The sequence below is a fragment of the Balaenoptera acutorostrata genome, chromosome 1, assembly GCF_949987535.1.
Source record: "Balaenoptera acutorostrata chromosome 1, mBalAcu1.1, whole genome shotgun sequence".
Classification (NCBI taxonomy): domain Eukaryota; kingdom Metazoa; phylum Chordata; class Mammalia; order Artiodactyla; family Balaenopteridae; genus Balaenoptera; species Balaenoptera acutorostrata.
Window position 1 is genome coordinate 8,168,277 of NC_080064.1, and position 24,633 is coordinate 8,192,909.

At 43.5% G+C, this 24,633-nt stretch overlaps 1 protein-coding gene across 3 annotated transcripts in view; it reads left to right on the forward strand.

Annotated features, from left to right (window-relative positions):
- The first annotated feature begins 165 nt into the window (after positions 1-165).
- Positions 166-24,633, forward strand: part of PEX14 (peroxisomal biogenesis factor 14) — a 139,060-nt gene continuing 114,592 nt past the window's right edge. For 2 of the 3 annotated variants that reach the window (XM_028163483.2, XM_057558574.1), the window contains exons 1-3: positions 241-275; positions 10,201-10,285; positions 16,935-16,982. In XM_028163483.2, coding sequence (XP_028019284.1) covers positions 10,226-10,285; positions 16,935-16,982 — 108 coding nt within the window. In that variant the 5' untranslated portion in view covers positions 241-275; positions 10,201-10,225. Of the gene's footprint in view, positions 276-10,200; positions 10,286-16,934; positions 16,983-24,633 lie in introns of all 3 variants that reach the window. The other variant, XM_007170074.3, reaches the window with a different exon arrangement.

Consider the following 24,633-nt stretch of genomic DNA (forward strand, 5'->3'; position numbering starts at 1 on the left):
TTCAATAAGTATAATATACATATAAGAAAGCAAAAAGGACAGGCATCGTTCTTGCTGGAAAGCAGAGACCTAACGGAAAGAGTGAGCGGTATGGGGGACGTGGGAGTTCCCCTCTCCTCCCCGGGTGTCCCCTATCGACAGCTCAGTTCCGGCTACTTTAGTCTGGGCGAGAGAGCGAGAGCGGGGGCGCTTGGGAGAAGCCTCGCCCAGCGGCGATAGACTAGTCAGGCCTCAGAAAGATGGCGTCCTCGGAGCAGGCAGAGCAGCCGAGCCAGGTAAGGGGAGTGGGGCTGCCCCGCCGTACTGGCGGGGACCCCGCTGGAGGGGGCGCTCGGCGGGTGGCTGGGAGCCCGGTGGGGACTCTGAGCCTCGGAAGCCGGGGGCCCCGACCTCTTGCCCCCTCCGGGGCCCCGCCCCTCCCCAGGTCCTCGCCTCCCGGCCCCTCCCCGCGTGACCCCTCCTTGACCACATTCCCGAGCAGGGGCCGGGGGGCGCCCGAGGGCCCCCACTTGCCGCCTGCCGGTCCCTCGGGTCCCACTTGTGCTTGGCCAGGTCGGTGGCGGGATTCTTGAGAAGCCTCCCAGGCTTGAGCTGCGAGGGCCCCTGCTTGAGGAGAGGGACGAGAGGCTGGATCGTTCCCGGCCCTCCCGTGTCGGGATGGGCCTTATTCCATCAGGGTTCCCTCTCTTTCGCAGCCTCAGCCTCCTGGGTGGCCCCGCTGCCAGCCTCTTCGTCTTTAGTCACCTTTGCGCTTCCCCTGCCAAGTTGGAGGGTGGGAAATGTACTTGGACCCCCTCAGTGCGTTGGTAGGAAGAGGACTCACTGTAATCAACCGACGCCACCGAGCTTTTGGCTGGTGATCCGCCTTTGCTGCCCAGAGTTAGGTTTTCTTGGCCAGGGGCTCTAGCTTTTCAGCCACAGACTCAGCCAAATCCCACTCCAGTCGGGGGACCTTGAGGACCAGTGCTCATGCCTGTACGTCTGCTGCCAGGAAGCAGTGGATGCTAAGGCCTCTGTAGGCGTTTGTAGTCCAAAGGTGGGGTGGGCTGAGGTGAGGAGGATGGGGTTAGCGGTACCTTACAATTACGGAGTGCGTGCTGTCATGCGGAGGACAAATTACGCTTATTATCTCGTTTAATGCTCATTACAGCCCTTATGAAGTACGGGCTGTTAACCGCCATTTTGCAGGGTCTGTAACGTGCCCCAGATCATTTGCCTGATTAAGCCTGGATTTGAACCCGGCTGTGTGTGAGTCCACTAGTTAGCCCTACATGTTTAAGTTTAGTTAAGATTAGACAGAGGAGGAAGAAAATGGTTTCCGCCTGGACCTCATCACTCATCTCTCACCTGCTTGAATACACCTGTGGACTTCTCAGCGGCCTCCTGGTATTTCAGTTCCTTCCTTGGAAGAATACGGCTTAGTGTTTCTTATTACTCTTTTATTCTTCATGATAATTCTGTTACAGGAATTGCACATAGAGGAGCTGTGAGTTCCCCAGACCAGCTTCCGTTAGCAGAGTGAATGATTCAGAGAGATGTCCAGATTGTAAAATGTGAGCAATAACTAGGGCTGATTCTGGTCTTCTCACTGTCGGAAATTGAGGAGTGTGGGGAGTGTCCTGGTGGTGGGGTGGTTCCTCCTTTCCTGCCTTAACCCACTTAGCTTGCTGAAATGCTGAGGCTCCTCAGAATCTAGGTTTCTCTGAGCTGTTACATGTTAGGAATGCCCACAGGCTGGGGTTGAAGGATGCCAGCGCATATAATTTGCCAGCGCTGTGAAGGTTACTAAAAATTCTGCCACTCGGAGCCTTTGTAGTGCCCAAGGATTCCTTTGGTTCTGGAAATTGGCCTCTCTGTACACGTGCAAGGGGTCTAGGTTTGTTAAGGGGGCTGGGCCAGCACTTGTTTGGTTTTCAACTCTGCTTCTTCTTTGCCCTTCTTTCCAAAGCTGATAGAGATGGGATTGCATCAGAAAATGCTGGCAGCTTGGGAAAAAACTTGAATGCTTCACGCCAAATTCTGTCGCTGACAATAAGCTGCAAATGCACACTTTTTTTAAAAATTAAAAAAAAAGTTTTATTTTTGGCTGTGTTGGGTCTTCGTTGCTGCGCGCAGTCTTTCTCTAGTGCGGCGAGCGGGGGCTACTTGTCGTTGTGGTGCGCGGGCTTCTCATTGCGGTGGCTTCTCTTCTTGCGGAGCACGGGCTCTAGGCACGCAGGCTTCAGTAGTTGTGACTCACGGGCGCAGGCTCAGTATTGTGGCGCACGGGCTTAGTTGCTTCGCGGCATGGGGGATCTTCCCGGGCCAGGGATCAAACCTTTGTCCCCTGCATTGGCAGGCAGATTCTTATCCACTGCACCACCAGGGAAGCCCCAAATGCACACATTTAAAGTAAACCAGCTCTCTTTAGCAGTTGCTTCTCATTTCATTTTCTAGTCCTGATCAGTGGGTTTCCCATTTCTCCAGTAAAGCAGAGTGGAACTGAAAGAACGAACTGTTTGGGTGTTTCCTACAAACCTGGTTTGTGTCTGAGAAGAATGCATCACACCTGTGGGACTGAGGCAGTATTCTGTCTCTCATAGAAAGTTTGTTAGTTGGCCGTGTGGCATCAATCTCTCATTTTGAAAGATTAAGGGTAAATAACCAACAATTTCTTTCTTTGAAAGGCAGTGTAGAGCAGTGGTTAAAAGTATGGACTCTGAAGCCATCCCCACTGGGCTAGAATCCTAGCCCCACTACTTACCAGCTGTGTGATCTTGGACAAGTTACTTAACTTCTCTGGCCTTAGTTTCCCCATCTGTAAAATAAGAATAATACTAGTGCCTATCTCGTAGCTTTGCTCTGAGGATTAAATGAATTAACTTATTTTAGAACAGTGCCTGACACAGTGTGTTACCTATTATTATGCCATTCAATAAACTCTGGAGTTTCACTTACAAACCATCTAAGCCTTTTCTCAATCCCTATTAAAACATTTTTTGGGGTATGAAATTTCATATGTTGACCACCAGTCCACTGAGGTTGGTTTTTTATTTGCTCGGAAGTAATTTCCTTGAAATTTAAAGGAACACGCTGAATGCTGGTGTTTATCCTAGCTGTCCTTTGTGCCTTTTAGATTTCAGCGATATACTTTCTTTTTCATAATGGTATAGTCTTTTTAGGCTGTCTTCAAAACAGTCTGTTGGAATTGCATTTATTGCTTATCCTGTTTACTCCACATTACTCGGTTTTGTATGGCTAATCTCTTATCAAAGTCCCTTCTAGTCTATACATGTTATGGCCCATAGGAACGGGAAATGTCATCCCTATTTTTGTACTTTCCCATCAGTTTTTCTGTCTTTAGTGAAGGGCAGATGCATGGTTCAATCTGATTGTTTAATGGTTGTTGAATATTGAGAATTATTACGGAATGTAGATTTCTAATCTGTTCAGGTTCACTGGATATAATAAATTTTGGACTGAGAAAACACAGAGGCAGGGAAGGGAGAAGAGTACAGCAAAGATGTTACGGAGTGGAAGAGCATGGCCTTGGATCCTGACAGACTTTGGTTTGAACTCCAGCACTCACTTACTATTGGACTTGTCACTCTACCTCTCTGAACCTCAGTTTTCTTCTCTGTAAAATGGGATTAATAATAATCCCATTTGAGGGTTGACTGAAGTCACAGGTGTTAAGAGTGTGTGGTGCATATTAAGTGCTCAGTGAATGTTGGTTTCCTTCTGCAAGTCTCTGTATGCAGTTTTGGAAGATTATTGAACTCTTGAATAACAGTAGTTCAAGCAAGATATTTTTCTCCTCGCTCTTTATTTTGAAAAGTTTCCAACCTATAGGAAAGTTGAAAGAATAATACAGAGAACTCCTTTAAAACTCCCATAAAAACTTCACCAAGATACACTGTTTACATTTTGCTGAATTAGCTTTATCTCAGTCTCTTTATATATATATATATTTTGAAGGATTTGATAGTAAGTTACAGACATCATGATATTTCATCCTAGAATACTTCATCTTGTCTCTCATAAGAGTAAGGTTATTCTCCTACATAACCATAATACCATTATCACACAAGAAGTTTGGTATTGATAAAATATTATTTACTAATACAGACCACATTCCGAATTCTCCAATTTAAAAAAAAAATCAGGATCCAGTGAAGAAATAGGGAGTGCATTGATTTGTCTCTTTAGTATGCTTTAATTTAGAATGACTCCCTAGCCTTTAAAATGTTTTTTTAACTTTTTACTGGTGTTTAACATACACCCGGAAAGTACATCAATTATGTGTCCAGCTTGGTGAATTTTCACAGAGTGAGCACACACTTGTGTAACCAGTACTCAGATCAAGAAATCAAGCGTTACTGGGACCTCAGAAGCCTCCTTGGCGTCCCTCCCATTACTAGCGAATCCCCCAAAGTTGCCCCTATCCTGACTTAAAATCCATAGATTAATAGCTTTTTGAGTGACCAAGTCTTTGTGGCCAAAAGCTTTACTGTGGAATTCCAATAGATGTGTTGTGGTCAGTTTTGACATGTATATACCTGTGTAACCACCACCACAATCAAGATCAAAACAATTCCAGTATTCCTGAATGTTCCCTTACCCTGCTTCCCAGTAAATCCTAGCCTTTGGCCTCAGGAATACTGAACTGCTTTTTATCACTATAGATTATATTTGTCTCTCCTAGGATTACATACGAATGTATTCATAATGTAAATATTCTTTTGTGTCTCATTTTTGCTCATAATAATGTTTGTGAAATTTATATTGTATGTCTCAGTAATTCATTACTTTTTATTAGTGGGTAATATTCCATTGTATAGCTATACCACAGTTTGTTGATCTGTTCACCACTTGATGGATTTGGATTATATTAATTACCTATTGCGTAACAGTGTTATTATAAATTTAGCAGCTTAAAGCAGCACACGTTTATTGTCTCACAGTGTCTGTGGGTCAGGAGTCAGGACACAGTTCAGCTGAGTCTCACAAGGCAGCAGTCAAGGTGTCTTCCAGGGCTATGATCTCATCGGAGTCCTGACTGGGGAAGGCTCTGCTTCCTAGCTCATGTGGTTATTGACAGCATTTAGTTCCTTACGGACTTCAGACTGAGGACCTCTTTTTGTGACTGGCTGTCACCCAGGAGCCGCCCTCAGTTTCTTGCCACGTGGGTCTTCCCAGGATGGCCACTTGCTTCCTCAAAGGCAAGTGGACATCACAGTCTTAGATATTGTAACCACATGCATGTAATTACATGCATTCTGTCACTGTTACCATACTCTGTTGGCCAGAAGCAAGTCATAGTTCCTGTCCACACTCAAGGGGACAACACAAGGGCATGAATACCAGGAGGTGGGGATCATGGCAGTCACCTTAGAGTCTTTTCCCCACATGATTGGTTCTAGTTTGGGGCTACTATAAATATTCAGGTATGTTTGTGAAGACATATGTTTTCATTTTTCTTGGTAAATACCTTTGAGTGTATTTACTGGGTCACATGATAAGTGTATGTTTAGTTCTATAATAAATTGCTTATGTGTTTTGCAAAGTTGTACTATTTTTCATTCCACCAGCAGTGTATGAGCATTCCAGTTGCCCCACATCCATACCAACACTTGGTATTGTCTGTTTTTTTTGTGTGTGTGTGTGTCTGTTTTAATTTTAGCCATTCTAGTGAGTATGTAGTGGTATTTCACTGTGCTTTTAATTTGCATTTCTGTGATGACAAATAACATTAAGCAGCTCTTTTCTTGTGCTTATTGGTAAAGGTTGAGGTTAATTTTTTTTTCCTCATATGGGTATCAGTTATTCCAGCATCATTTGTTGAACAGATTACCCTTTCTGCATTGAATTATCTTGCCATGTTTGTCAAAAATAAAAAAATTGTATATAATAGGTTAATTTCTGGACTCTCTTCTGTTCCATTTATCTATGTTTCTCCTAATGTGAAGGAAATACAGTTGACTCTTGAACAACACGAGTTTGAACTGCCTGGGTCCACTTATACTTGGATTCCTTTTTCAATAAATACATATTATAGTACTACACAATTCATGGTTTGTTGAATCCATAGATATGGAGGGCTAACTGTAAAGTTATATGTGGATTTTTGACTGTGCGGAGGGTCAGCACCCCTAACCACTGTGTTGTTCAAGGGTCAATCGTACTGTCTTGAATGCTGTAGCCTTATAGTAAATCTTGAAATCAGGTAGTGTAAAGTGTTCTGACTTTATTCTTTTTCAAAATTGTTTTAGCTTTGGTCCATTGCATCTCTATATAAATTTTAGAATCAGTTTATCAGTTATTACAAAAAAGCTTGCTGGGATTTTTACTGGGATTGTGTGGAATCTATAGATCAGTTTCGGGGAGAATTGACATCTTAACAATATTGATCCTCTGATTCCTTAAAATGATATATGTCTCCATTTAGGTCTTTGATTTTTCTCAGAAGTATTTTATAGTTTTAAGCGTGTAGATCATGTACACATTCTGTTAAATTTCTCTCTAAATATTTCATTTTTTTTGTATTTATGGATTTTATGTTTAAATTTCATTTTTAATTGTTCAGTGCTAGTATATAGAAATAAAATTGAGTTTGTATGTTGGCCTTATATCTGCAGCCTTGTTAAGCTTATTTGTAATTCTAATAGTTTTTTGGGTAGATTCCTTATTTCTCTGTAGATGATTATGTCATCTGCAAGTAAAGACAGCTTTACTTCTTGCTTTCCAATTTGTATGCCCTTTTTTTTTCTTGCTTTATTGCACTGTGCAGGACTTTTAATACAATGTTAAAAGAAATATTGGGAGTAGACATTCTTGCCTTATTCCTGATCTTAGGGAAAATGCACTCAATCTTTCATGTTTAAATATGATGTTAGCTATAGGTTTTTTAATTTCTAAATTTTTAAAATTTTTTATTTTTGGCTGTGTTGGGTCTTCATTGCTGTGCGTGGGCTTTATCTAGCTGTGGCGAGCAGGGGCTACTCTTTGTTGCGGTGCACAGGCTTCTCATTGCGGCGGCTTCTCTTCTTGTGGAGCACGGACTCTAGGCGCACGGGATTCAGTAGTTGCAGCATGCGGGCTCAGTAGTTGCGGCACATGGGCTCTAGAGCTCAGGCTCAGTAGCTGTGGCGCACGGGCCTAGTTGCTCCACGGCATGTGGGCCTTTCCCAGACCAGGGATCAAACTCGTCCCCTGCGTTGGCAGGTGGATTCTTAACCACTGCGCCACCAGGGAAGTCCCAGCCATAGGTTTTTTTGAAGGTCCCCTTTATCTAGCAGAGGGGATTCAATTTTTGTTTTTAATTTGCTTAGTTTTTTTTTTAATCATATGTGTTTTGAATGTTGTCAGGTGCTCTTTTTGCTGTCTGTCTAGTTGATTCTATTGTTTTCCTCCTTTATTCTGTTAATATGTGATTTATGTTGATTGATTTTTCAAATGTTAGACCACTCTTGCATTTGTTGGATAAATTCCACTTTGTCATGATGTATTACCCTTTTTATTGATATATAATGCTGGATTTGATTTGGCAATATTTTGTTAAGGATTTTCACATTTATGTTTATGAGGGATATTGATTTATAGTTGGTGTGTGTGTGTGTGTGTGAAATCTATGTCTGGTTTTGTTGTCAGGGTAATGCTGGCCTATCAGAATGAATTGGGAATTTTTACCTATTTTTTTGGCTGTGCCACGCGTCTTACAGGGTCTCAGTTCCCAGACCGGGGATTGAACCTGGGCCATGGCAGTGAAAGCCTGGAATCCTAGCCACTAGGCCACCAGGGAACCCCCACCCCCCGACCTTTCTTTCTACTGTACTTTCTGAAATAGTTTATTATAAGACTGCTATAATTTATTTCTTAAATGTTTGATAGAATTCACCAGTGAAGCCACCTGGGCCTAGAGTTTTCTTTTAAAATTTTTGTTGTAAACTTAATTTCTTTTTATTATTTATTTATTTATTTTGGCTGCACCAGGTGTTAGTTGCGGCATGTGGACCTCTTAGTTGTGGCGTGCATGCAGGATCTAGTTCCCCGGCCAGGGGTTGAACCTGGGCCCCCTTCATTGGGAGCATGGAGTCATACTCACTGGATCTCCAGGGAAGTCCCTTAATTTCTTTTTAAATTAAGTATTTTAAAATTATGTTTTAAATTATTAATTATGTATTTTACAAACAGATATAAGGCTATTAAGCTTTTCTGTTTTTTTCCTAGGGTCAGCTTTGGCATATTGTGTCTCAAGGAATTTGCAGTCATTTGCAGTTGTCAAATTTGTTTGTAAGGTTTTTCATAATATTCCCTTATCTTTTTTTAAAACATTTTTATTTATTTATCTTATGGCTGCGTTGGGTCTTTGTTGCTGCACGTGGGCTTTCTCTCTAGTTGCAGCGAGCAGGGGCTCATGTTTGTTGCGGTGCGCGGGCTTCTCATTGTGATGGCTTCTCTCTGTTGCAGGCTGTAGTGTGCGAGCTTCAGTAGTTGAGGCACATGGCTCAGTAGTTGTGGCTCGTGGGCTCTAGAGTGCAGGCTCAGTAGTTATGGCACACGGGCCTAGTTGCTCCGTGGCATGTGGGATGTTCCTGGTCCAGGGCTCGAACCTGTGTCCCCTGTGTTGGCAGGTGGATTCTTAACCACTGCGCCACCAGGGAAGTCCCTCCCTTATCTTTTAAATGTATATAAAATACACAGAGATTTCCCCTTTTTCATTCCTAATATTGGAAATTAATGTCTTTTTTAATTGATCAGTCTGCATACAGATTTATCAATTTTAGTATTCTTCAGAACACCAGTTTTTATTTCATTGATTTTCCTCTGTTGTTTGTAAGTTTTAAATTTTATTTCTTCCTATTTACTTTGGGTTTCATTTGTTCTTATTTTTCTAGCTTCTTTTCTAAAGTGACTAACCAAAACTGTAAACTTCCTTCTAAGCATGGCTTTAGTTGCATTCCACAAATTTAGATGTGTTGTGTTTTCATTGTCATTCAGTTCAGAATATTTTCTTACTTCCCCTGTAATTTCTTCTTTGACCCATAGATTATTTAGAAGTCTGTTTAATTTCCAAACATTTGAAATTTTTCCATATTTTTTTCTGTGATTTCTAGTTTAATCCTATTGTGATCAGAGAACGTTTTCTATATGATTTCAAGTCTTGTAAATTTATTTTATGGTCTGTCTTGATGAATTTTCCTTATGAACTTGAAAATACATTTTACCATTGAACAATATAGGTTTGAACTGTGCAGGCCCACTTAAAAGCTTCTTTAATAAATACATTCTTCATTACTACACTGTTTGCAGTTGGTTGAGTCTGTGGATGGGGAACCTTGGATATGGAGGGTCAACTGTAAAATTATTTGTGGATTTCTGGCTGTGTCTGGGTCGCTCCCCCTCACTCCCTTGTTCAAGGGTCAACTGTAATGCATATCTTGCTGCTGTTGGATGAAGTGTTCTGCAAATGTTATTAGGCCATGTTGGTTGATAATATTATTTAGGTCTTCTTTATCCTTACTGACTTTTTGATTAAGGTGAGAAGATTATTAAAGTCCCCAACTATAACTATGGATTTGTCTTTTTATCTTTTAAATTCGGTCTGATTTACTTTATGTATTTTGAAACTATTATGTGTGCATACTTATACAGGATTATTATGTCTTCTTGATTGACTCCTTTATTTTGGAAATGTCCTTGTTTATCATTGGTAATATCTTTTAGTTTGAAGTTGCCTGAGATTAATATTTCCACTACAGCTTTCTTATGATTAGTGTTTGCATGGTATATCATTTTCCATCCTTTGGCTTTTTAGCTATGTGTGTCTTTTTGTTTAAAATGGGTTTCTTGTAGGCAATATATAGCTTCATCTTGCATTTTCTCCTCACCCAGTCTGACAATCTCTGCCTTTTAATTGGAGTGTTTTAACTTTTCTTGTGGTACAAGTATACTGTTGACAAATTCCAGCTTTTTTTTTTCCTTTTGAAAAAAATCTTTAATTTGTATTCATTTTTGAAAGATATTTTCATTGGATATAGAATTCTAGGTCGACAGTCATGTTGTATCTCCCCCCCCCCCGCCCCGCCCTCTGTGGGCATTTTAAAGATACTATTTTTTTTTTGAAATCTCAGATGGCTGAGTTTTTATGTGTTTTTTTTTTTTTTTAAACACAAACACAATGTGCACGTGACCTGTCTATTCATTTTCTTTGTTGTGCAGCCTGGCGTTGGGATTGGCGACTCTGATGGCCAGCGGGGCTGCTCTTTCCACAGTGGCTTTGAGTTCTTGGAGTAATCTCAGCACAGTAAGATTTGTTTCACATCAGCAGCCCTTCAAGCTCCTTGAAGTTGTGGGCCAGGAACTTCTGGAAGCCACTGGGCAGCATGAGCTTTGTTTTCTTGTTGCTCCCATAACCAATGTTGGGCATCAAGATCTGGCCCTTGAATTTCCTGCGCACCCTGTTGTCAGTGCCTCTGGATTTCTGCCAGTTCCGCTTAATTTTGACATATTGGTCTGACTGGTGTGGGTTGAACTTCTTGGTCTTTTTGACGATCTTGAGCTTCACGAGGGGTTTGAGGACAGCCATGGCGGCTGCCACCTCTGTAGGCAGTGCCAAGGAAGAGCTAAAGATACCGTTCCATTGTATTTTTTTTTGGCTTGCACAGTTGCTGATCAGAAGTCTGAAGTCATTCTTAATTTTGATTAATTTTTTTCTGGCTACTTATAGGATTTTCCCCTTTTCATGAATTTTTAGCATTTGATTATGGTGTACCTTAGTCGCTTTTGTGTTTGTTCTGCTTGGAGTGTGTTGAGCTTCTTGGATCTGTGAGTTTGTAGTTTTCATCAAACTTGGAAATTTTTCAGCCATTATTTCTTCAAATATTTTTCTTTTTTTGGTCTTTTTTCCCCCTCTCTGTCCTTCATTTTGCTCAGTTTCTGTTCCTATGTTTTCAAGTGCACTTACTTATTTTTCTGCAGTATCTAACCTGTTGTCATTACCATTCAGTGAAATTTTTATTTCAGATGTTTTTTCATCTCTGGAAGTTCTACTTTCTTTGTATACCTCACATTTCTCTCCTTACTATGACCATGTTTTCCTTTAAATTCTTTTCTTTTTTATTTATTGAGGTTTACTCGACATACCACGTTATGTTAATTTCAGGTGTACAACATGATTTGATATTTGTATTTTTTAAATGAGTTAAATTCTTGAATAAAGTTATGACACCTGTCTTAATGCTCTTGTTTGCTAATTATTCTAATTTTTCTTATTATTATAGGTCACAGTTTCCTGCTTCTTGACACATGTTGAGATTTTTGATTAGGTACTGGGTGCTGTGAATTTTATATCGTTGAGGGTCTGGATTGTGATCTTACTTTAAAGAGTGTTGAGTTTTGTTCTGGTGGGTGATTAAGTTACTTTTGGTTCATTCTGATTCTTTCAAGTCCTGATCTAAGGTCGCTTTTATCCTAGGGGTGATCTGACCCCTCCCCCCGCCACCAAGATGTGGCCCTTCCAGGTCTCTACCGAAGGCCCTGATCGAGCAGGGAGGATGCTCCACTCTGGTGCTTGGGGCTTGTGAGACCTGTGAGGGTTCTGGGAACTGTTCAGCTTGCAGCTTCTTCATCAATCTTTTTTCAGTCTCGTGGAGTGTCATTCTATGCATGTACAAATTTTAATATTCAGTAGAGACGTAAGGAAACCTCTGTGCAGATTTCTGGAGCTTCCTTTCTGCAAAGCTCCCTCCTCCCTGGAACCCTGTCCTGCACCTTTCAGCTGACTTAGCCTCCCTGAACCCCAGTCTGTTTCCTCAATCTGTTGCTGTGATCTGCTGGGACTCCCCCCTCCCACCACTGCCCCCGCCCTGGCTCCTTGGTCTGAAATGTGCAGAAACCTGCCAGAAGCCAGGGCGGTCTTAGGGCTCATATCATTTGTTTCTGTTCTGTCAGGAATCAAAGTCCTGTATTGCCTGCTGTCCAGTGTCTACAAACAGTGGTGTCATTTATTTTGTTTAGTTTTCTAGTTGTTTACAGTGGGAGGGTAAACCTTTGTTTACAGTGGGAGGGTAAACCTGGTCCCTATTACTTCATCATAGGGCAGACTCTGTTGGTTCATTTTGAGCAGACAAATGATATAACTTCCATGATCCTCATCTCATCCTGAATGTGGGGTGTTGGTATTATTCCCATTATTCCCGTGGATGAGGAACTGAGGTTCAGAGAGGTTGACCAGTATACCCACAGCCCCTCAGTGATTAATGCCAAAGGTCATGCACTTGCCACTATACCAGTGCCCCTCCAACAACATTTGTTGAATTGAATCTTATTCTTCCGAGCAAAGAACTATAGGCCATATCTTGCCTAGGGCATACCCAGAGCTACACAGTCGCTGGCAGGTGTAGGATGAGCGCTCCTAGAACTGAGTGTTCTTCTGGTTGCTCAGATCTGAGCTGTGTGTGCAGTTGATCTTTGCTTTGCATCAGGGTCAGCACGTGGGCACACCTCCTGGCTGGGGAAGGTCAATGCCTGGACAGCAGGAGTGAGAGCGCCTTTTGTCTCTACCAAACTGACGCATTTCTCTCCCTGCCACTGTGCCCTTTTTTTGTTTGCCTGTTTGTTTTTTAAAGCATTCTGATGCTTTTTCTCTTCTTCCTGCCTGCTCTCTGCATTCTGGCCCCTGAGGATCCTGACTGCAGATTGCCTTAGAGCCTACTTCTTCTTCCTCAGCTGGTGATTTCTAAACCTTACTATTACTATTATTATTTTTAAAACCATAAACCACCCTGTCAAGATTTTTCAGGATTAAGTTGGAATTTAATTTGTAGGGATTTGTTTCAGGCTGGAAAATAGACTTGACCACTTAAAGGGGGGTCGATGTAGGGGCAGGTGTTTGAGAAGTATTGGACTTTCACAAAAGCTGGCCTGATGAGACTCATGGACCTGTGTGAGCTTAGTTCAGCTTCTGACAAGCAGTTGCCCGCTCAGGCCTTTGCCCTCTTTTGAAGCAGCGTCATGTAAAAGATGGGAGTCTGTCTTCCTCCTCATTATGAGGAAGCGGAATGGTCAGGATTCTCCCAGGGCTCCTGTTGGTGTTTGGATGGAATAGTTCTTCATTGTGTCCATTGCAGGACATTTAGCCTCCCAAGCCTCTGCCCTCTAAATGCCAATGGGACTCCCTGGTCACTGTGACAGCCAGAAACACCTCCACACATTTTTAAATGCCCCTGCGGGGGTGATTGTGCCCCAGGGTTGAGAGCCGTTGGGTCGTGACATTGCTTTGAGAGTGGCCAGGTTTGTGGTTTGTTGTAGGTGAAATGTTCCAGGGAAAGACACTGCTATGGTCCTTTGCTTGCTTCATTTTGGCTTATGTATATAAAGTGGTTCCTTTGGTTTAATTTTTTAAATTAAAAAATTAATTAAGCCCATATTTATTGAGTACAAGTGACATTCTAAGTGCTAAAGATACGCCTTCACTAAGGTGGTAAAGTGCCTGCCTTCAAAGAACTTAAAGGATAGACAGATAATAAACTAGTTATATAATGAAGAATTTCAGATGCTATTATCAAGGAAATCAATGTGCAGAGCAGTAAAGAGGAATGAAGGCTGTCTTGGTCATCAAGACATAGTTTTCTAAAGGACACAGACAAGAGATGGGGATGGTCCATTTTAGATTACAGATATTTCAACATGAGCTGGCGAATCATCTAGAATGTAATCATATTGGGCAATTCCCAGATTGGCGAGAAGTCCTCTGTGAGTTCACTGGTAAGGTCTGACTGACCTCAGAGAGTACCGTGAGTTGGAATACGGGTGCGGAAATGCTTGTTCCTTTCTAAGCAGCCTCCGAGATTGAGTTTGGAGGTTGGGCTTTGGTGTGCTGAGACCCCAGAAGGCTCTGTGAAGCCAAGGTTTGAAGAATTCGGAGAGTGTTGCTGTTTAAATTCCTTGGTGGGGATATGCACACACATGTGTGCTCCTTATACGCCTTGAATATCCCTGGAAGAATATATAAGGAGCCAACATCAGTGCTGTGTCCCCAAGGAAGAGGAGGCTGTTGGGATGAAAGGGAAGCTTCCTTTTAAATTTTTTTAGTATTTAATTTTTTAAAGCAGAATATATTTACATGGCTCACAGTTTAGAAAGGTACAGAAGGGTATACGATGAAAGAGACTTACTTGGTACTGTATATTGCTTAAAGTTTTTCCTCTGGCAGACATTAGCTATTCAGGGGATGAACTAATTTTAAGGGAAGTTCCTTGGAGATAATGACTCAGTGATTAGTTGTATCTCAGGAAGAAAGTTTTGGTTTAAATCAGAATCAGGCTTCCTAAATATTAAAGCTGTTTGTGTTAGTTTGTTTCATCTAGTCAAATAACCTACATTATTATTTATGGGGTAGCATTAAGGTTGTTGCTTACTAAAATGTAGTCTAAACAAAACTCGATTATTTTGATTAAGTTGGAGGGCTCAAATCATCTTAGTACCAGTTACTACCTGAGTCATCATGGACAAGTTATTTAACCTCCCTTGCCTCAGTTTCCTCATCAGCAATAATTTCATACATTTATTATGAGAATGAAATGAAGAAGGAGCTAAATAAATGTTAGCACTTAGTATTTACCAAATGGAGTGAAGGAAGCCCTCAGGAAGGTAGTGAACTTTATGTAACCCATTCAGACCAAATCTGTTCTGCTCTTTATTGCCCATTCATTCATTCAGCAAATATCTATGGAAGGCCTAATCTATGCCTGATACTGTCCTAAGCCCCAGGGATACAGTGATGAGCAAACACAGACAGTTTCTGCCCACGTGGAGTTTATAATCTGGCGAGGGACGCAGACATCGATCGGCTATCACACACTTAAAGTTGCAGTTCTGCCCAGCCCTTGAAGGAGAGGTATACGGTGTGAGTGTACATTAGGGAGATTTGACCGTGTCATGGCTGTCAGAGAAGGAATGCTTCCCCAAAGAAGTGACTTAACTGAAATCTGAAGGATGAATCAGATTGTCAGAGGGATGGGAGGGAATACCTGGTGCAAAGTCCCATCGACAGAGGAAGCAAAGGCCAGTCTGTCTGTTCTGCGCCGAGCTGGGGTACGCGGTGCCACGCGGACCTGCTACGTAGGCAGAGGAGACGCGCGGCCAAGCTGAGAAGGCTTTTCTGTATTAGCGTTGTGGTTGTTTACTGGGGTGGGTCGGTGGATGAGATCGGGTTATCGTTTTGAAGTGATAGTCTGTTTGCTGTGTGGAAAATGACTTAGAAGAGAGCCAGCATGGATGTGCGTGAGCTGATTAGAAGGCTATTGCAGTGGTCCAGGAAGGAGGTTTTGGAAGCTTGGACCTAAGTGATGGCAGAAGAAATGGAGAGAAGTGGATGCTTGATTCCACGGATATTTAGGAAGGCGTATTGGCAGGACTTGCTCTGGCAAGTGAGGGGAAGAGCTGTCAGGGATGGCCTTTTGGATTCTAGTTTGCATATTTTGGTGGAAGGTTGTGACATTCACCCAGACAGGGAACAGTGGAAGAGGACACATGTGGCGGAGGGAGAGGATTATGAATCTGTTATGGGATTTGTTAAGTCCAAGAGGAGGCAGGAAGGCAGTTGGGTGTAGAACTCAGAGGAGTCTGGGCTAGAGATCTGAACGCATGAGCTTATTGATGCCTGGAACCTTAGGAGGGAGGGACAGAGGGGGAGGGAGGAAGGGAAAGCTTGCTCAGGTTCTCTGAGACTTTCTAGTTAGTTTCTACACTTTCTAGTTAGTTTCATGCTGGCTGACCTTCTTGTCCTGGCAGAAGAAGGGGCTCTTGAGACAGGACTTTGGATGAGGAGATAGAGTCCTTCCAGCAGAGTCCTTGCCGCTGTGCCCTGTGCCCACTGTGTGGTAGCAGCTGGGCATGAGGAAATCTTTGGGGACCCTCTGTGGACTGGACTTTTTCCTCTTCCACCTTCTATCCTTTTTCCCAGGAGGCTTGGCACTTGCCATCTGACTAGCTGGGAGGAGTTTGGAGGCTGGCTCCTGAGACCCACAGATTAGCTCATTTGTCTGAATATTATCTGTAGATAATTGGAAATTGGTTTGAACATCAGTAACAGTAAACTAATCATAACTCTCTCAAGCTGCTTGTTTCCTTCTCTTGGAGATTTGTAGATTTCCTCCCAGTCTGTCTGTGTCTGTCTCTGTCTCTCTCCCTTTCTCTGAATTTTGGCCAGATCAGCCAAGGGTTGAAGGTAAGTGCGAGGGTGAGGGGAGAGATCCAGAGAAGGAAACAGACTAGGGCCAGGCGAGTGGGCCACATGCTGCCTGGCTGTGGGTTGCTCTCTTTATCTGTCAGCTTGTCACTAGCTTATTTACAGAAAGGATTTAAACTCGGCTTTCTTTACTGCTGGGTATTGGTATCCTTAGTGACAGGTGATAAATAGGAACCAGTGTCCATAGTTTGCTGCTTCCTTGGCTCCAAATAGATGCCCAGAGAAAATGCTGAGTGTGGGCAACTGGGGCCCCCTTGTGGCTGAATCTGGTTCTCCACTTTTGCTCTGCTCTCGCTGGTCAGTGTGGCAGGGAGACATGGCAAAAGGGAAGTTTGGCTTTCACTTAAAGCCTTTTGTGGACTTTCCTATCGCTGCGGATTTTGTGATGGCCCCCAGCCCCTGCTGCTCAGCTGCCGGGGCCCTCCTAAGCTAAATGCAGCCTTCTTGAGGTGCCGTGACAGTAAACCCAGAAACAGTCTCTTCTTGTTCACTGGCAAATTCAGGCTCTTCGGGCTGCTTCTTACAGGTAACCCACCACAGAGCACTCTGCGGTATGGAAAACTGGTGAGAAATACGAGAAGCAGTTGTGTGTGTGTGTGTGTGTGTGTGTGTGTGTGTTGCTCGAGAATGGCACACCTTTGGTTTCTTTGATGTCCATTGGGTGGCACTGCGATCTTACTTTTGTTTTTATTTTTCTTTGCAGCCAAGCTCTACTCCAGGAAGTGAAAATGTGGCGCCTCGAGAGCCGCTGGTAAGAAGCCATGATATATAGTATGATTTTCTAATAATTAAAATACTGAGTTTCAAGAAACCTTATGCTCCTATAGTTTTGCATCAGTAGTGCCCCTTTAGGAGTAGGTGCTCTGTGGAGACAGCCCGCGAGTGACCTCTGACTTCTGATTCCTCTTCTGGCACTCAGGGATTAGCGAGATCTCCCCTTAGTAAAGCCTGGTCTTTTCTGGAACGGAAAGCATCCACCCCAGGTGTGGTGATGCACCATTTTACTTGTTTGAATCAGTGGTAATTAGTGGGATGCCTGAAACCTTTGGAGGCTCAGCTGGAGCGAGGTTGCTGGGCCTGACCAAGTAGCTGCTTGATTGTCTGAAATAGCCATTCTGCTCCTCAGGGTGAGGGCACTTCAGGTGGCCTTTGAAGAACAGATAAGGGAGAGAGTTCCATTTTTGCCTGGTCAGTAATTAGGTTTGTGATACTCATTTCCAACATTATCTGCTTATACTGTTGATAGGGAAGAGGCCTACTAAGTACTGAAGATAATTTTCTTTACAGAGTGCTTTTGCTTTGGTGGTCTGAGTGAGAGCACTGCCCGCCTGCCCACCCACCCCATTTTCATTGGCTGGGTATTAAGACCTGTTATGTACAGGGAATTCCCTGGTGGTCCACTGGTTAGGACTCTGCGCTTTCACTGCCAAGGGGCCGGGTTCAATCCCTGGTCAGGGAAGTAAGATCCCACAAGCCGTACGGTGTGGCCAAAAAAAAAAGAAAAAAAAAAAGACCTGTACAAACCAGATAAGTTTTATGGAGGGGCCAGCTTTAGGTTTAACTTTTCAGAGCTTTTTCTTTCTTTGAATAGTGATAGCAAGCTTAGGGATGTACCGCCAAGCTTTTGTTTCAGCAGGGCCTGTAGTTTCACCTGTTTTTCTTCCCTCTCCTTCTGGCAGTAGTGGGAGGGGATGACGTGAGGCCCTTAGCTGGTATGCACAAATCTGAATTTCAGTCTGTGCTAAGGCTTTCCAAGGCAGAAGGCAAGTTGGATTTGACTGAGCTGGAGGAAGGCCTGGGTGACAGCAGCCTGGCCAGGACTGTTTGAGGGGAGCACTGTTCTCCTGCATGTCACCTGCTTTTTCCAAGTGCAGCTCGCTTCCCACCACTCCCTGGTGGCTTCATTTCTCTCTTTTGGTATTGCCTGGGTCCTTCCTTGCCGTCTCAGTGGTGTAAAAGCCAGAGGAGCCTTCGCTTTGCCAGCCCCTTAGGTAGGGAACTTGTTTCCCGGGGGACCTGCCTCGGCGCCCCTCAGGCCGAAGTTGTGGATGTGGCTTCGGACTGAAGTTCAAACTGGACACTCCAGTCCTCTTCAGTCCTTTATTCCTCAGTCTCTTTTTACATTTTTATCTACGGATTTAGCTACTGATCACCAGAAGAGTGGCTGGACCATCTTTTGGGGCATGATTGTATAAACTTCTGGGCATTCTTTCTAGCAACGAGCCCTGGGCAATTGGCAGCCTCGCTGATTTCTGGGTACTTGGAGCCCTGCAGCCCCTTGGCTCTGCTAGTGTTTCTGCGCACTGCTCTTCTCCTGCTGTACTCTGCATCTGCTTGTTGGTTGGTTGTATTTTTCTTTCTTTCTTTTCTGGGAGGCCCTGAGCAGTCTTCAAACCCTAGTAGCCTGCGATCGTCCAGAGTTCAGACTCATTCTCTCAAGGCTAACTCTACAATAACCTTATATTTAATTAATATTTTTTCCCCTCTTTACGTACTTGCTGCATAATTGCTCAGAGGAAAGAAAACACATAGCAGCAATTTATATATATATAAAAAAACAATAATTAAAAAAAACCCCGAAATAAACTCCCATCTCATTTGGGTTGATCCTATGAGTTGTGTAATTAGGGCCCTATTAAAAGGTAGACCCTTCCTCCTTCCCGTCTTTTTTTTTTATTAATTTTTTAATATTAAGCTCCCACAGTCTCTCAGTCATGCCCTTCTTGCTTTTGGTCAACCATCTGCAGCAGCCTGATTAGATGAGGGCGCCAGCCGAGCTGTATGGTCTTGTGTGAGCTACTTCTGCCTCTTGGGAGTGGCAGTGGGAGGGTGCCAGGCAGAGAAGCCTCCGAGGGCTAGTGACGGCTTGTGTGGCAGGTCGGGGGTAGAGGATGAGCCGCTGTGAACTGGCAGCGGGCCGGAGAGAGTCATAGGGTGCCAGAGAAGTGATGGGCTGGGAGCGCCCACCCACAGAAAGCCCTGAGGCACTCAGCCCAAGTCACACCTTCCCAGGGGAGATTCCTCCGGCGTGTGTGTTAGCTGTCTCCTGGGTGCTCAGGAGGAATAGACAATTGAAGAATAAAGCTAAGCCTTCTTCCCAAGTAATTTATATATCTTATTTGGGGAAGAAAATGCATTTGTTACACGCGAAACAATTAGCAAACGGCACAAGGCTGTATATATAATTTTAGCAAACAGTACAAAATTGTATATAATTTGGTGCAGAATTGCCTGGCTGGGAGTATAAGAGAGCCCTCATTATTCAGAGAAGGAAGAGTTCTCTGGGGGTAGGGGGTGCTTAGGGATGGTTTCTGTGAAACTTGAAGCCAGGTCTGGAGGAATAGGATAGTCCGGTGTTGAGGGAACACCGTGCTCAGTTAGTTTTGGTTTTGTTTTTAACTGAGTGGGGTGCATATTTTCCACAGAATTCCTTAATGGAAGCTGCCTGTTCTCTACACTAAAAAGGCTAAGCATGGGATGCTGAAGGCAAATAATCTTGTTCTTTGTTTTCAGAACTAGATGAGCACTTCGGAAGAATTTTTCCCTTTATTAAAAAAGTGAGTTACAACAAAAGAGGCTCTACTGATTAGTCAGTACGGTGCAAGTTTCATTGTTCGGTGGATGTATTTGGGTGTCTGCATCATTGTTTTGCTCTATTTGCTAGGGAAGGAGGGCCTGATTTTCATATCTGTCCTCTCTGGGCTATAAAAACTGGCTTGTGATTTTGAGTTGATAAGTATGGTCTTGTGGTCTCTAACTGACACATTTGTGTTCATAGCCATCCCCTGGTCTTGATTCCAGCCGCATAGTGACCCTGCACATACCTTCCCTTGCCCCTTCAATCCTCCTCCGCTCCCAAAAGAACCAACCCAGCAACTCTGGCCACGTTAGTGGGATAATTGCTCTATAATGTCATGATGTCCTCAGGGCTGGTGATTGGTAAACAGACTCATTTTGATGAATTCTGTAAAATCCCAGTTGAAATTCTCTGATTGTTAATGACAAAACTCTTTGCCAGAGTTAAAACGGCTGATTACTTTTTCTTTATACTTTGTTCACTGAACTTTGCCTCCCAGGGCAAGCTCCAGAGTACTGACCTCTAGCTTCTCCCAGACGTGTTCAGAACCTTCTGTCAGTTTCCCACAGACCCGCGATTTCTCATCACCTGTGTGGGCACGTGCTCGGGCCGTCACAGAGGTTCTGGGTCGGTCCCGGCACTGCTCCGCCAGGATCAAGTCCTGCCTAGTCAATAGATCTGTAAGAATGGGTGGACAGTTGTCTGTGTGGAGTAACTCGGTTCCTCTCTTGCTTGGACACAGAAACAGGGGTTAAGTAATGTCTTGAGAGTCCTTATAGTCATATGAGGTTAGGGTATTTGAAGCAGCAATAAATATGCTCCCTTGTTTCAATACAACAAGCTCCTCAATATTCAGCAATACTATTGCTTACCTACTTTATACAACACTTACGGAATTGGGCTAAACTAGAATTTCAGCGTTTTCCTTTTTGACACCAACTTCTTTCTAATGGATGAATCTTCTCTTCCTCTAACCTGTAGGTATAGGTTTTGTTTTTGTTTTTTGTTTTTTTGTTTGTTTTTTGTTTCTATCCTTTTCCCTGCATCCCTCTACCAAAATAATCCCAAACTACAATTAATGTACCTTTATAAATGATGATGGTAATTCTACTTTATCACCTTCCCTAGGATTAATATTTTTAGTATGCTAAATTCTTTTTTTTTTAAACATTACATTCCCATGACTTATTTATTCTATAACTGGAAGTTTGTTCCTTTTGACCATTTTCACCCATTTCCCCCACCCTCCCCGAGTTCCATTTTTTTTTTCTTTAATTTTTAATTTTTTAGGTTTCACATATCTGAAGTATGGAAGTATCATGTATCCTCAGGTTTCTCCCTGAGGCTAAGACAGAACCTTGAGGCAGGGAGGGGGTGGTTCTGCATCACGTGTTTGATCTCCACCCTTCTGGGGAGCTCATCCACCTTATACCTGGAACACCCAAGATTTTCTCTTTGGTTTTTAAGTCAGTTAACCGGAGGCTGGTAATCAGAAGGCCATTAATATCTTGATGAATTCAGGGAGCTAGTCTGTGAGCTTCTCTTTAGGAGAGCTGTGGCTGGTTGCCTGTCTCCTGGAGACCTCTCGCACGTACTTCTGGCACAGTCTCCCCTATATTTGTATCTTTTGTGGGTCAAGTATTGATACTTGGGTATACTTGTTGGTGGGCTCACTGTGGATAGGTGATTCTTATGTTTTTTCCCCACCAAAACATTTCTGAAGAATGACATTCACACGCTCAGTGCACTTCTTTGTGTGTACTCACGTACATATGTGTGTATGTGTATATCCAGAACATGTAACACACATATATTTATTTTACAAAGTTCAAAGCACTTGGTGGGGAAATAAAATTGATTTTAATAGTGTATTCATGAAAGTGTTTTACAAGCACAGGGGTAATAAAACTAGCCACTTAAGAGATTTCAGGAAATTGTCATTTTTCCAGGAAAAATAAATAAATATGGCAAATCTAAAGTATTAAGCATTATTATTTAAAGGGTCTGTAGTGGTTGATTTCTGTGGGTGTAGCAGAGTTAGGTTTGCTGAAGTGAACTGTAATCTCCACCTCTTGTTTCCCACTCAGGGTCTGCCTAGAGGCAGTGACTGGGGGTGATATTATAGGGATAATCCTAAGTATGCTCTGTTTATTTATTTGTAAAAAGTGGATCATCTGCAGATTTGGTACTTATGGTACCAAAGCAGGAGGCACCCCTCACGGCTGCTGTGAGAAACTTGGAACCTAAATCGAGTGTCAGCACCCAGAGGGTGGGGCTGGTGGTGCTCCTCCGTTGGGATGCTGCCGTGCGTCCAGGCTCCGGGTGCTGGGCTGGAGGCCTGGGCACCTAGGTAGGAGGAAACGTTGGCTCTCCTCCTTCCCCACTCCCCTCTCATCACCTGTGGAAAACGCTGCTCTTTTAACACTGGCACCCCTTGTCGGGAGGGTGCCTGAGATTCCCGCCTGTCCTGCAGATGCGGGGAGGAAACTGGAGAGAACTAAATGCTGAAATGCATGGACTTGAGAAAAGCCTCATTCCGTCTCTGGGTGGCTTCTCTGTAATCTCTAGGCTACTTACTGCTTTTGAAATTACTGCCTCTTCCTACTCCGTCCTTCCTATTACAGACTGAGAAGGTTTATTGAGTAGACGAGGCGGTGCCCTTTCAGTTCTTTCCTCCTTCAGGTAAATGAAGAGGTTGTGTTTTCAGTTTTAAGGTATCCTTATGATTATTAGATGAATCGAAACTCTTAGGAGTAATAATTAGAGAAATGGAATTTGAGATCGTTATTCAGCTTTGTTTATGTTTTGGGTTTCTGGCTTTCGTGGTAACACTTTATATTTGCTGTCGTTTCTGTAATCAGAGGCCCTGACTGTTGGATAACTGAGCAGTGTCCTCAGTCTGGAGTGGGAACCAGGAAGCTGAGCGCTCAAGTGCCTTTTCTCAGAGCCACAGTGATCAGGGGAGTTGGGTTTTTCATCTTGTCACCAGACTCATTCTTTGAGAAGAGGTTTCGTTTTCTCCCTTTCGTCCTGGAGACACAGTCTCAGAGTTCTACCCGGGCGCTGGCTGGGCATGGGATGTATAGAGCTCTTTTTTGGGCAGGGTGACCTTCTGAAAATGTTTTTCTGTTGTTTTAAATCAGTCATTATCTTACTTGAAAGAATTTTTACTCAAAAGCTGCTTTTAAAGTGTGACCTAAAGGTGGGTATTCCATGTGGCAAACTCAGCAAATCCCCTACGAGCCCCCAGTTTGTGAAGCACTAAATGTCATACTTAGGGCAGCTGTGTGCCCTCTGCTTTTGAGGATAATTTCAATTTAAAATATTTTAGCCCATTGTCAAACCATGCAGACCAATTTGGGTTTGAAAAATCCGCTCTTGTAGTTAACCCCACTCTGCGCTGAGAAGCTGCGGGAAGATAAAGTGGTGCTTTGGAGAAGGACGCGATTGCGGCCCTCCCTCCTTCCCTCCCAGCTCTCCTTTCTTTTATGGTTTGTAGTTATAACCAAGATTTATGCCTGTTGCTCCACAAATCTTCTCTCTGCCATTATGAGTTTGTCTGCACAGTCTAGAGACGGGGCCGACGCTGAGTGATGCTTGAAGTAAATCTGCGTGGGGTGCTCCCTGACCCCGAGGCCGACAGGAGCCGACTCCTGGCCCCCCGGATGGGGCTAGATTGCCCGTGTCGGGGAGAAGACGTGCTGCCACCTCTGTGGCCTCTTGCCTTTGGTGGCCCTGGTGGCCCTGGTCTCCTGCTTGTGCTCACAGAGTCTGCGGGGTGGTGCCCTGGGGTAGCACCAAGAGGCCTTTCTCTGTGTGTCCGCTGTGGTCCAGTCAGGCCATGGCAAGAGCATCTTCAGGGGCAGGGCTGCCTTTTCCAGCTTGGAGGGGAGGAGCTGCTGATAGAATCAGGCACACAAGTTGATCGTACGTATATACATGGTTTAGTTTTTCCACAGTTTGCTGAAAATGGGTTTTGATGGAGAAGCGGAAGAGTAAACAGCATTCATTAAACATCTTTCTTTTTCCCTTTCCTCATACCTTCTGTTTGCTGTATTCTTTTCTTTGACTCACATCAGATCTCTTGTGAAATGAAGTGGCAGCACCAGTAAATACATATTTTTAAGAAAGTGTCAAGAGCTTTCATTAGAAACTGATTCACTGTCATGGTGCCGGGTGCTCTTGACTGGGCAGCTCCTGGCTGGTCACATCCACACCCACACCCCTTCTGCAGACCAGGAGGGCATCAGCTTGTCTTGAACCCGTGGGCCAGTTGATTTGTTAGCGATTTAGGCAGTTTTGTTAAATATGGTATAAACAGGTGAAATATAAAGTGAACAGAGTGATCTATAAATGTAAACACAAATGTAAAAAGAGGGTTCTGTGAAAACTAAGCTGAATGTTTTGGTAAATGCAAACTGCTGAAAAGATTGCTGTTTTTTTAAGTGTGAGTGGGGAAGATCCTAACAATCTAGAAGTATTCTGTACTTCAGTTTCCTTTGCTAATGTCTTTTAAGGGCTCGCTTTGCTTTAGAAATTGTGAAGGGTGTGTTATGGGTGGAGTTTATGCAAGAAAGACGTCTGGGAACTCCAGTCTGTGGGTCCCACACTCAAAGAAAAGGTCTTGGCTCTACATCAAAAGATTAGCAAATGACTGCAGGTTTGTTTATAGGTTTTAAGTTAATGTGAAACGTTTAAGGTATGTAGATAGACCCCATTTTTAATGATTCCCTGCTTTAACTGATTTTTCAGTTAACTGACCAACTGCTAGCTCTGATCACATAGGCCAGGAGGACTTCTGCCGTATGATGTGCTGGCCTCCGTG